The sequence below is a fragment of the Prunus avium genome, chromosome 2 (assembly GCF_965620075.1).
Source record: "Prunus avium chromosome 2, drPruAviu1.hap1.1, whole genome shotgun sequence".
NCBI classification, from domain to species: domain Eukaryota; kingdom Viridiplantae; phylum Streptophyta; class Magnoliopsida; order Rosales; family Rosaceae; genus Prunus; species Prunus avium.
The window spans coordinates 32,187,914-32,201,401 of NC_142285.1; the positions used below are offsets into that span (position 1 = coordinate 32,187,914).

The 13,488-nt window shown below is 39.4% G+C and overlaps 2 protein-coding genes across 2 annotated transcripts; both read left to right on the plus strand.

The window, feature by feature from the left end:
• Positions 1-229: 229 nt before the first annotated feature.
• LOC110773793 (uncharacterized) lies at positions 230-1,194 on the plus strand. The gene is made up of 2 exons (XM_088249466.1): positions 230-408; positions 740-1,194. Exon 2 carries the CDS (start codon positions 746-748, stop codon positions 1,085-1,087), a length of 342 nt encoding a protein of 113 aa, XP_088105592.1. The 5' UTR covers positions 230-408; positions 740-745; the 3' UTR covers positions 1,088-1,194.
• A 2,985-nt stretch (positions 1,195-4,179) lies between these two features.
• On the plus strand, positions 4,180-13,024 carry LOC110773794 (Plant invertase/pectin methylesterase inhibitor superfamily). The gene is made up of 4 exons (XM_088249467.1): positions 4,180-4,678; positions 6,323-6,661; positions 6,792-7,072; positions 12,483-13,024. Exons 1-4 carry the CDS (start codon positions 4,231-4,233, stop codon positions 12,891-12,893), a joined length of 1,479 nt encoding a protein of 492 aa, XP_088105593.1. The 5' UTR covers positions 4,180-4,230; the 3' UTR covers positions 12,894-13,024.
• Positions 13,025-13,488: the final 464 nt, after the last annotated feature.

The following is a 13,488-nucleotide window of genomic DNA, read 5'->3' on the forward strand; positions in this document are numbered from 1 at the left end:
GCGCGGCTAAACTTCATAAATAGGAATTTTAAACGTATAGCCGCTCGGCTAGGCTATACTCCATAAATAGGAATTTTAAAAGTGTAGCCGCCCGGCTAAACTCCTCAAATAGAAATGTTACAAGTATAGCCGCGCGGCTATACGCCATAAATAGGAATTTTAAACGTATAGCCGCTCGGCTATACTAGGAGGCTTCGAAAAACCTACCCTTTCTTTTTCGGTGCGCCGTCCATCATCACCCTCTCTCTCATATTATCTTTTTTTCTTCCATAGTTTTCTCTTCTCTGCATTTCCACCTCTTCTTCTCTTCTCGCCGACTCATCCACTATCGAGCTGGCGCTTCTCTCCCGATCCCCCTAGCATCTTCTCCGCACCGCCAAACCCAAGCCAATCAAATCCAAATCTGAGGTAATTTCTCCCCCTGTAATATCCGTGCTGCACTGGTTTCGGCTTCTCTGTCATATTTTTGTGTTTCTGTATTCTTGCTTTCTTGTTGTGTATGTGTCTGTGCGTTTTGATGTTATTTTCTGAGAAATTTTAATACCTGGGTTTTCGAGCTGCTGTTGATTTGGTTATATTGTTGTGTTTTTCACACTGAATTAAATTGTTTGATATTGATTTTGTTCTTAATCTGTTATTTATTTATTTATTGGTTTCTTCTTTAGTTTTACAGTTGCCTCCCGGATCTTAGACTTTCCTGTTTAATTTTTTTATGGTTAAACTTGTGACTTATTTGCAGAGAGAGATGGGCATTCCTCCGGTGAGGCCACCGCGCATTACAAAGTATCTAAAGCCTTATGTTCTGAAAATGCACTTTACAAACAAATTCGTAACTGCCCAAGTAATCCACACACCAACCGCCACAGTAGCCTCTTCTGCAAGCTCCCAGGAAAAGGCCTTGAGAGAAAGCATGGAGATACGCCGCGACGTTGCTGCTGCTGCAAAGATAGGGAAGATATTAGGGGAGCGCCTCCTGCTCAAAAACATCCCTGCTTTATCCGTCCAGTTGAAGAAAGAACAGAAATATCATGGTAAGGTTAAAGCTGTCGTTGACAGTGTGGTGGAAGCCGGTGTCAAACTCCTCTGATTTCGACTGCAGGTATCAGTTCAGTTTTAGTTTTTCTAATTGTGATCATGAACACCATTGGAAATTCAAATTCTGATTGTTGATGCAATAGAGACTTCTTTTAGAAATCTTCTGGTTGGATTTTGGTTTTGATTTGAATGTTGTTGTTCATTCATGCCATGCCAATGCACTTTATAAAATGTGGTCAAAAAATTGATTTATAATCAGCTTGGTTTGATATGTTTATGCTGAAGAACCTCAACATGTTTGAAGAGATTGAATTAAAATTTTGGCTTAATTGTAGCAATGGGGCCTGAACTATATCTACAGTTACATTTTGGTCATACACGTTGGTCCTTGCCGTTAAGTCCGTGACTTTTTCTGTAAAAAATGAGGGTAAATTTTGGGCAGCCTTTATTGGAAATTTATATAAGAAGGACCCAAAAATGGGAAATAGATCCGGATGAAGTTGAGGGCATTCTGGTACTTTCGATCACTTTTGTAATTTTGTATATTTACATGTATACAGTCACATGATGATGTCCAAGCTTTATCCAGAATGCATGTTCGCAGAAGACCCAAATTAAGGTGTAACGAATCCATCACTTCCACTGCTTTGATTGAAATTTGTTTTCTACCTAAAACTCCCGTCAGCAGAAGGCAGCAAATTTACCAGAGGATGTAATAAACATTAATGGAAACGTTACTTAATTATTGCATGGCACGTAGCTCTTCTCTGACATTGCCAAATCAACCTCTACTCACTCGTTTCCTCACCACGTTGTTTCAGGCTCCTTCTCTTCTCTATCGAACACGACTCAACTTCCTAAGAAAATGAATCCCAGAAGGAGGAGCATCATGATTCATAAATGCCCAACCTAAGTCTATCTTTGATTAAAGGCATGGATTAAGATTTAATGCTAATTATAGTTGTTGATTCAAGCACATCTAGATAATTGACAATCAACACACTTTTGATGGTATTTACAAAAAATATATATATTTACATTCGTTGTCAATGCGCACGGAGGATTGATACATGCATTTCGATGATATATAAAGAATTTATGCACATGAATCATGCATCAACAGCTCACAATACATTGATATGTGCATATCGATGATATATAAAGAATTTATGCATCAACATCTCACAGTCAGTGGCGGACCTACTAAGGTGCAAAGAGGTGCAGCTGCATCTCCCCTCGCCAGAAAAATCATTGTAGGTGCTTCAAATTGCCCATTTGCTCAACTGGTATTAGAGGTGTCAAACGGGACGGGCCGGCCTAGCATGGCACAAGCCCAGCCCGTTTAAATGAGGCACGGCACGGCACGACACGAAAACTTGGGCCGAGCCGGGATAAAAAAATAGGTCCAATGGACCGGGCCGTCCCATGGCCCGAGCTCGCTTCAAACACAGCACGAGCCCAATCCCGCTTCAAGCACAGCCCAAGCCCCTCCCATTTAGCATTTTTTTCTTCCCAAAAAGTCAAAATGCAATAATTTGACATCTAATGTCATTGTTTATATGTTTATTTTTAATCATAAACATATATTTGATGTCTTTCATTTTAGGGAAATTACTTGGGTCCTTAATTAATTAAAAATATTAACTACAAATTAATTAAACAACATTGGACTTGATATCTAATCAATACATATGACATATACGCTTATCTTATAATCAAAGCAAGACATTTCTTCACATATAAAATAATAAGCTGTTTAAAGATGAAAAGTTGAAGTGGACTTTGTGAAGTTGGACACTTTTTGCCCTCCGCCCCTTCATATTGTTTGGATGTTTGATTGATTAATGTTTTCAAATAGTTCATAATTTCTTGCTTCTAATTATATTTTTAATGTTTATAATTTGAATTATTTAGTGGAAAAAAAAATCAAGTGAAAAAAATTCAAATTAAATGGGTTGGTTCTTGGGCCCGAGTATGGCACGAGCATGAGCACGGGCGCGACACGAGCACGAGCACGAGCACGACACGAGCATGGGCACGGCATGAGCCCGGCCTGGCCCGTTTCAATGTGGACATGGGCTTTGGGTTGGGCCGGGATCAATGATTTTATTAAATGGGCCTGCATAGCACGGCCTGATAAATTAAATGGGTCGGCCCAGCACGAATTTAAATTTGACGGACCGGCCCGACACGGCCCGTTTGACACCTCTAACTGGTATACAGATTACCTTATCTCCATTTTCAACATTTAAGTAAATGTCTTTGTCCTTTTACTTTCACTTATTTTTATATTACTCCATTTACTTAAGTTTACAATGTAAATAAGGAAGTACCCCCCACTTGGATTCAAATAAAAATACTAGAAAATCAAATTCCCACCAAATCAAAATATGAAAAATCGGTTTTAGTGCAAAATACGATTTCGGCTAAAAATGATGGCTCATTAAGTTAATATATACTTCATACTAAAATCCCATAAAATCAAGTTTTCTTACTTGATGTGTAAGGAATAAAAACAACCAAAAATTATCTTGAGAAAATGATTATTCCGAAAAATCATTTTTCATACTTAGTCAATATTTTTACATAAAACAATTTTTCATGTATGATATGAATGCATGAAGGGACCTAAGGTCAATCTAGGTAAAAACCTTAGATGTTCAATCCACAAAGAGTTTTTAGCCTTTCAAAATTGCACCTCCGCTAAAAAATTCCTGAGTCTGCCAGTGCTCACAGTACGTTAGTATTCCTTAATATATAAAAACCTACATCAATTAATGCTTTCTAAACACTCTTACGAGTGTGAAAGATTGCACTTAGGATATCTCATAGTATGCTATCCCAATTACATAATATGAAAAGGTGGCAATATATACTTTGTTGTTGGGTTTCTTTAGTGAGATATATAATTATAATAAGATCGTGAACAATCGCATAAAATTCGGGATGAAAGTGCATTTCAAGCTAGTTTCTCTGGCCCTTTGTGCAACTGTCACTACTCTCTTCCAGGACACCTCAAAGTCACTGAGTAAACTCTCTTCGCAAAGTCCACCTCACCTCAGCACAGAGACACTTGTCTACAAAAGTCCATGTGGTTGCTTCCTCATCCATCTATAAATTAATCAACAGAACAATAAGCTCATGCATTTCATCACCCTTCTTCAATCAATTCCTGTAACTTTTTATTGAGCAAAAATGTCCACTTCTGTAGTCATCACCACCTTCTTCCTCTTATTAGCCATGGCTACCTCCACCTTCTGCCTCCAACAGCCAAACCCAATTCAGGTTGCCCTAGATAGGGTTCTTCAAGCCACAAATTGGGTCCAGAGTTCAATTGAATTACATGAATTGGGCAGCGATGATATTTCAAATGATGGTGATGTGGCTCTGAGAGACTGTGCTCAACTATATGATGAGAGTGCGGCTAGGCTCATGGTGTTGCTATCCAAAAATAAGAGTTATAGTGGTGATGACGCACGAACATGGCTCAGTGGGGTGCTTGCCAACCAGAGGACTTGTTTGGATGGCTTGGATGAGAAGGGTTTCAATAAGACTGATGAGCATCGTGTGGTGGCAGAAAACTTGACTATGGTGCTTGGTGAAGCTCTTGCTTTCTATGGGAAGGGTATGCATGAGGGTAAGAGTAAGTGTCATCAAATTAATATATTTGGCAATGATAACCATTTTCTAATGGAGGTTTAAAATATTGGGCTTCTTAGATATAGGTCCACTTTCATCAAGATATAATGGATGCAGTTCACATGCTCTCTCTTTTCAATTGCAGTCCAGTCTCACCAATTAAGCAATTAGTATGTCCATAATTTTTAAAAAATTTACAGGATATGCCACTATCATAAATGGAATTATATGAAAACACTTTCCTAAAATTCAGTGTTTCCTTATATATATGTGTATGTGTATGTATTTCCTTATGTATATAATGTGTTTTCCTTGTATATATATGTACCTACCTTATAGGTAAGTGTTTTTTTCTTGAGTTTTCTTGAGCAGTTTTTTCTGGAGCTTCATATTTATATACATACGTACCTGTCTTTCATGTAATAGTGTTTTTCTTTTTGTTTTCCAAATAAATTTTGTATGGATTTTTATCTCAATTGAGTTTAAAGATCCATGCCAAGATATTATATGAGTACAATTACCTGGGCTAGAGGGTATAACTACCTAAACTATAGGTAATTTATGGATTAAATTACCTGGACCAGAGGTAATTTATAGGTTTAATTACCTACATGTTGCATACGAGGTGTATGCATAGGTACCTTACCTATTGTTAAGGTATGAAGTTTTTATGAACTCTTATTACAAAATACCTTGGGAAAATTTCAGAATTCAATAAATAGATTTGCAATTAAATTCAAATCAAATATGATAGTTAATGTCCTACAAATCAATAACTTACTAGTTTTATGAATTCATAATTTACTTATTTATGTTTTAGGTGCATAATTGGAACAAAAAATAAATAAAAAATAAAAGTAAATATCAATAAATTGAAAAATGCATGTAATCTTATGTGGCGCAAAAGTCAAAGGACTTGGATCAACAACAACTTCTACGTGGATTGCACCCAATATCTCTCCTCATAATTGGACTTATGCCAAATTTTCTATAAAATATTTTAAAGACCTAAGGCAAAACTTTCATCATTTAATGTGTCCCCTACGTCTAACGTCACTCAGGCTAAATACATGAATAACATATATTATTGGATGAAGTTGAGCACGTGTAGTCATTAAGCCTAAAATGTGAAAAATATGATATTTCATACTATATTACAATGTGATTATCAGCTCAAAACCAATAGACAATAGGTGGAGAGATAAAAAAAATTTAACTATTAGAACAAAACTTCAATCCTTTGACACCCTAATTAATGTGATTTGAGTTAGAGCATATTGTCTAACATGAATATATATTTTCCGAGGATCAAAAAACATAGTTAATCATGTATCATCTTCATTGCATCGATCTGATAGGAATTCCTCTATATAAATCCATCTTTTAGGCTAATACTTTCAAGTAAAGCTTGCTAAAATAGGTGAAAATAGTTGTTCGCAACAGGGTTTTTGTAAGTGTATCTTTAATTTTGTAGTTAGAACTTTAGAAGTTTAGTTTATACTCAATGTTCTTGATTTAGCTCCACATAATTTGATTAGGCTTCCTCCACCTGTGCATATTGAATTAAATTCTAGGTTTTCATAAATAAATGATGAATTGAAGAGCAAAAAAGTTGGGCTAGGGCTGATAATTTGTGATGTCTTTACAGGAGTGCCACCAAGGGGACAAAAACCGAAGCCCAAGCAAAATAAAGGGCTTTTAGTATCATGGAGTCCAGGAACATCGAGGGCTAATTTTGTGGTGGCACAAGATGGTTCAGGAACACATAGAACAATCAATGAGGCTGTAGCTGCACTTGTTCGCATGGGTCACAGGCGACCCCCAAGAGTCATAATCTATGTGAAATCCGGTGTGTATCAAGAGAAGGTGGAGCTTCATAGAAATATAGTAAATGTGATGCTTGTTGGTGCTGGCATTGACAAAACTATCGTCACCGGTAGTCACAGCTGTCGCGGAGGTTCAACAACTCGAAACTCAGCTACATTCGGTAAGTAATTTAGAGGTTTACGGCTGGCGTTAGATTTTTGATCCTGGTGACCATGAATTTCATGGACAATAATGCAAATAAATAAGTTTAGAGTTTTGATTATTTGGTTGGCTATGAATACATTTGGCAGGTGTATCAGGGGATGGTTTTTGGGCAAGGGACATAACATTTGAGAACACGGCAGGTCCCGAAATGCACCAGGCAGTGGCACTGAGGGTGAGCTCAGACGTCGCAGTATTCTACCGATGCAGCATCAAAGGGTACCAAGACACACTGTATGTCCACGCGAATAGGCAATTTTATCGCGACTGTCAAATATACGGCACGATTGATTTCATATTCGGTAATGCCATTGCGGTGCTACAAAATTGTGACATTTTTGTGAGGAGGCCAATGAACTCCCAATCAAACATGTGTTGGCATAATACCATGGGTCCAGCCCATGATGGAAAAACATTCTTTCGGTGGTCAAAAGAGAAACCAACACAATGATGAAGCCAACATGATATGATGATGTCTTTAGCTAATGATGGTGTCTTTAGCCAATGATGGTGTCTCAAGCAAATGATGCTGCCATCCGTTGGAAGAAAAATCTAAAAGCTTCCAAACTTTTCCTTTCTCAAATATAAAAGGACATGCAAGTGTGCATGCGGAAGAAAGTGGTGTGTGTGTTGTGTTGAAGAGTCAGAGAGAGTTGGAGAAGCCGAGAGCAAGAGAGAGAAGTGAGAGAACACCATCCAAACAGCCATCAGTATTCCACTCCAATTCTGTGAGAGTGAGAGAGTTAATTGTGTACCACTCCAAGTGTGTGAGTGAGGTAAAACAGGAGAGTATAGTGTGGTGTCATTGTACTTTCTCTGTGTGTATCATCAAGCCCTGGGCATTGGCTTGGTAAGACCTTTCTTATTGTACCCATTATTTTGTTATAGTGGAAGAAATTTATATTGCTGCCCCGTGGACGTAGGCATTGCCGAACCACGTTAATTCCCGGTGTTCTTTATTTTTCTGCTTATACTGTTATTTGAGTTGTGGCGATTTCTATTCTAGCACTATCCGATCCTAACAAGTGGTATCAGAGCCGGAAGCAATTCCATCGTGAATAGTGCTCGTGAACAGTGCTCGTGAATAGTGCAGAATGGAAGGAAGCTCTATGATCAAACTCAACAACTCCAATTGGGTGACCTGGAAACCAAGGATGGAGGATATTCTTTACTGCAAAGACCTACATGAACCAATTGAAGGTGCAAAGGCCAAGCCAGCAACAATGTCTGATGCCGAATGGACAAAGCTGAACCGTAAAGCTATCGGCAACATTAGACAATGGGTGGATGACAGCGTGTTTCACCATGTGTCTAATGAAACAGATGCGCACTCTCTTTGGGAGAAGCTTGAATCCTTGTTCGAGAAGAAGACCGCAGCCAAGAAAGCCTTCTTGATCAAGGAGCTCATCAATATGAAGTACAAGGACGGTTTGAGTGTGACGGAGCACCTGAACAACTTCCAGAATCTGGTCAACCAATTGGCAACTATGAAAATGACGATTGACACTGAGTGGCAAGCTTTTTTGCTGCTGGGTTCCTTGCCAGATAGTTGGGAAACCTTTGTGGTGACTGTAAGTAACTCTGCTCCCAATGGTGTTCTTACTATAGATAGTGTTAAAGATAGCATGTTTAATGAAGAAACAAGGAGAAAAGTTTCAGGCATCGAAAGCAGCCAAGTACATGTGACAGAAAACAGAGGAAGGAGCAAGAGTAGAGGACTAAGAGGTCGTGGAAAGAACCCAAGTCGCTCCAGATCAAGATTTAGAGGAAGCTGCCATCATTGCGGCAAAGAGGGCCATATGAAGAAGCATTGCCGTGCATGGAAGAAACTGCAAAACGAAGGTCACAACCAAAGGAGAAATGAAGGCGACAACCAAAAGAGAGAAGAAAGCAACAACACCGCAGCAGTCTTAAGCGGCAATGAAACTGAGATTCTCTCTGTTGAAGAATGCCTAAACATGGGTCATCATGATCAAGGCACCGAATGGATTTTTGACAATGGCGCTTCGTTTCATGCCACTTCCGAAAGAGAGTTCTTCAGTACATACAAGGAAGGAGATTTTGGCATAGTAAAGATGGGAAATAATAGCTACTCCAAAATTCTTGGAATTGGTGATATCTGTCTCGAGACTAATCTTGGATGCCAGTTGCTGCTGAAAGATGTGAGACACGTTTCAGAGCTGCGTCTCAATCTGATATCTGTTGGTGTTCTTGACCGACAAGGTTTTGAGCATTATATTGGCCAAGGAAAATTAAAGCTTACCAAGGGCTCCATGGTGATTGCTAGAGCAAATCTTTGTAGCACCTTATACAGGTCATATGCCAAGGTCTGCAAAAATGAGTTGAACCCAGTGGAGGACTCTTCACCAGAATTGTGGCACAAGAGGTTAGGCCACATGAGTGAGAAAGGCCTACAAGTTCTGGCAAAGAAGTCTTTCATTCCCTTTGCCAAAGGTACGCATAAAAATTCTTGTGAGTTTTGTTTATTTGGAAAACAACATAGAGTTAGTTTTTCTACACCATCTACAAAGAAAGAAAATTTGTTGGAACTTGTTTACTCTGATGTGTGTGGTCCCATGGAAGTGGAGTCACTAGGAAGGAATAAATATTTTGTTACTTATATCGATGATGCTTCACGAAAGGTTTGGGTGTATTTGTTGAAAACCAAAGACCAGGTGTTCCAGACATTCCAGGAGTTCCATGCCATGGTGGAGAGAGAAACTGGGAGATCTCTCAAGTGTCTCCGCAGCGATAATGGTGGGGAATATACATCTCAACAATTCAGAGAATACTGTGCAAAGCATGGCATAAGGCATGAGAAGACAGTTCCTGGTACACCACAGCACAACGGCGTAGCTGAAAGAATGAACCGGACCATCATGGAAAAAGTCAGGTGTATGCTAAGGACTGCAAAATTATCCAAGCAGTTCTGGGGTGAAGCCGTGATGACAGCATGTTATCTGATCAACAGATCCCCATCAGTTCCCTTGGGCCTTGATGTTCCAGAAAGAGTGTGGACTGGAAAAGATGTGTCTTACTCTCATCTGAAGGTGTTTGGCTGCAAGGCGTTTGTGCATGTGCCCAAGGAGCAAAGATCAAAGCTAGACTACAAGGCCACACCGTGTGTCTTCCTTGGTTATGGAGGTGAAGAATTTGGCTATAGATTGTGGGACCCAAAGGCAAAGAAATTCATAAGAAGCAGAGATGTGATCTTTTATGAAGATCAAACACTAGCTGACCCTAAGGAGAAGGCTCAACCTGAAAATGTGATTGAAAAGGCTGTTGACCCTTTAATTTCAAATAAAGAAGCACGCGGTGACATGCCAGAAGAAGCTGCTGAAGGGACATCAGAGATAACTGATCAGGGGGAGCCTGATCAGGAAGAGCGAAATGATGAGGAGCTTGATCAGGGGGAGCATTCAGCCTTACAAGAGACTGAAGCTCAGCCAAGAAGATCCACCAGAAACAGACGTCCAACTACCAAGTATCCTTCATCGGATTATATCCTGCTGACAGATGATGGAGAGCCCGAGACGTATAAAGAGGCCATAGATCACAAAGACAGTAACAAATGGTTGAAGGCAATGGAGTCTGAGATGGATTCCTTATTGAAGAATGATACTTATGAGCTGGTGAAGCTACCGGAAGGGAGAAAGGCACTCAAAAATAAATGGGTATTCAAACTGAAAAAGGATGAGCAGATGACGAAGTACAAGGCTCGCTTGGTAGTGAAGGGTTTTGGTCAGAAGAAAGGCATTGACGATGACGAAATTTTCTCCCCAGTGGTGAAGATGACCTCTGTCCGTGTTATCTTGGGTATGGCAGCTAGCATGGATCTTGAACTTGAACAACTAGATGTGAAGACTGCATTCCTTCATGGAGATTTAGAAGAGGAGATATATATGGAGCAACCTGAAGGGTTTAAAGTTAAAGGGAAGGAAGACATGGTCTGCAAGCTGAAGAAAAGTCTATATGGACTTAAACAAGCTCCAAGGCAGTGGAACAAGAAGTTCGACTCATTCATGATGAGTCATGGATACAACAGGACAGTTGCAGATCCATGTGTCTACATCCGACAATTCGCGGGAGGTAAATTCATAATACTTCTGTTATATGTTGATGACATGTTAATTGTTGGTCAAGATGCTTATATGATTAGGAAGCTAAAGGAAGAGCTGTCCAAGTACTTTGACATGAAAGATTTAGGACCAGCAAAACAGATTTTGGGCATGCGTATTGTTCGTGACAGGAAATCCAAGAAGCTGTGGCTGTCACAAGAGAGGTATGTTGAACGGGTGCTTGAAAGGTTCAACATGAAAGGAGCCAAACCAGTGAGTTCACCTCTAGCAAATCATTTCAAGCTAAGCAAGAAGTCATGCCCGAGTACAGATGCAGAAAAGGAGAAAATGGCTTCTATTCCTTATTCTTCTGCTGTAGGGAGTCTTATGTATGCCATGGTGTGCACCTGACCAGACATTGCTCATGCAGTAGGAGTGGTGAGCAGATATCTCTCCAATCCAGGAAAGGACCACTGGGAAGCAGTCAAGTGGATTTTAAGATATTTGAAGGGTACATCAAAAATGTGCTTGTGTTTTGGTGGTTCCAAACCGATTCTAGAAGGATTTACTGATGCTGACATGGCAGGAGACCTTGACAGCAGAAAATCTACTTCTGGGTACTTGTTTACTTTTGCAGGGGGAGCTGTATCTTGGCAATCCAAGTTGCAAAAGTGTGTTGCTTTATCCACAACAGAAGCTGAGTACATTGCAGCTACAGAAGCATGCAAGGAGTTGTTATGGATGAAGCGGTTCCTTCAAGAATTGGGTTTGAAGCAAGAAGACTATGTAGTCTACTGTGACAGTCAGAGTGCTATTGATTTGAGCAAGAATTCAACATATCATTCCCGCACCAAACACATTGATGTACGATATCATTGGATAAGAGAAGCCATTGAAGACAAGTTGCTGCAGTTAAAGAAGATTCATACTGACAAGAATCTATCAGACATGCTGACAAAGATTGTCGCTAAACAGAAGCTGAATTTTTGCATCAAAGCTACTGGAATGGACTTCAATTAAATTTGGGGTCATGCACGGTATTCCTCCCTCATGGTCTGGAGGGGGAGATTGTTGGCATAATACCATGGGTCCAGCCCATGATGGAAAAACATTCTTTCGGTGGTCAAAAGAGAAACCAACACAATGATGAAGCCAACATGATATGATGATGTCTTTAGCTAATGATGGTGTCTTTAGCCAATGATGGTGTCTCAAGCAAATGATGCTGCCATCCGTTGGAAGAAAAATCTAAAAGCTTCCAAACTTTTCCTTTCTCAAATATAAAAGGACATGCAAGTGTGCATGCGGAAGAAAGTGGTGTGTGTGTTGTGTTGAAGAGTCAGAGAGAGTTGGAGAAGCCGAGAGCAAGAGAGAGAAGTGAGAGAACACCATCCAAACAGCCATCAGTATTCCACTCCAATTCTGTGAGAGTGAGAGAGTTAATTGTGTACCACTCCAAGTGTGTGAGTGAGGTAAAACAGGAGAGTATAGTGTGGTGTCATTGTACTTTCTCTGTGTGTATCATCAAGCCCTGGGCATTGGCTTGGTAAGACCTTTCTTATTGTACCCATTATTTTGTTATAGTGGAAGAAATTTATATTGCTGCCCCGTGGACGTAGGCATTGCCGAACCACGTTAATTCCCGGTGTTCTTTATTTTTCTGCTTATACTGTTATTTGAGTTGTGGCGATTTCTATTCTAGCACTATCCGATCCTAACAACATGATCACTGCGCAAGGCCGCGACAAGGAATTGGAGACCACAGGGATTGTAATCCACGGTTGTCGCGTTAGACCTGCACCGGAGTTTGCAAGGGTCCAGGGCTCATTTAGGAGCTATTTGGGCAGGCCATGGAAGAGGTTTTCAAGGACTGTGTTTATGAAAACTGACCTGGATGGCTTGATTGATCCAAAGGGGTGGAAAGAATGGAGGGGCAGCTATGGACTTTCAACATTGTTCTATGGGGAGTATATGAATATAGGGACTGGGGCATCAACTCAACAGAGGGTTAAGTGGCCTGGTTTTCGTGTGCTCGATAGTCCTCAGGAGGCTAGCCCTTTCACAGTTAATAAATTCATTCAGGGACAGTTTTGGCTTCCAGCCACTGGTGTGCCATTCTGGCCTGGAATATAATTAAAGGACCACAACCAAAATATATGTATGTCTACAATATCCAGGCCAAAATATATGAGTAGTAGCTGTTTGATCTTGTAAGAATATTTATGTGGTTTATTTTCTATCAACTCTTAATAAACTTTTGAGCATCTGATGTAAAATTATATGAAGATAATATGGATTGAAAAGCCTTGGCGAAAAAGAAAAAAACAAAAAAAGGGACTGAAAAGCTTAAAATATGCTAAAACTAAAAGTAAGAAACTATTTTCTTGTTGGTAGACCTCACAAGCAAAACAACACAACCATGGTATTCAACAAAAAAATATATTTTTTAATGGTAATAGATTTGTAGCTCAAGTGTTCAAGAATAATTACTCACGTTTAAGTATTATGTTATTTTTGACAAGTATCATATTATTTGTAGACCGTAATTTTTCTTCCGAAATAAAAGTTTTAAAGAAATAACCAATGTATAAAATTATAAATACATAAGTTAATTTTTATGTAGTGATATTTTTCCTGACAATATTAGAATAATTAATTAATTTTTTGGTCGGAATATTAGAATAAATTTAAAGTTTAAATATCCTGCTAGTAGATTTAAAAGAAAAAA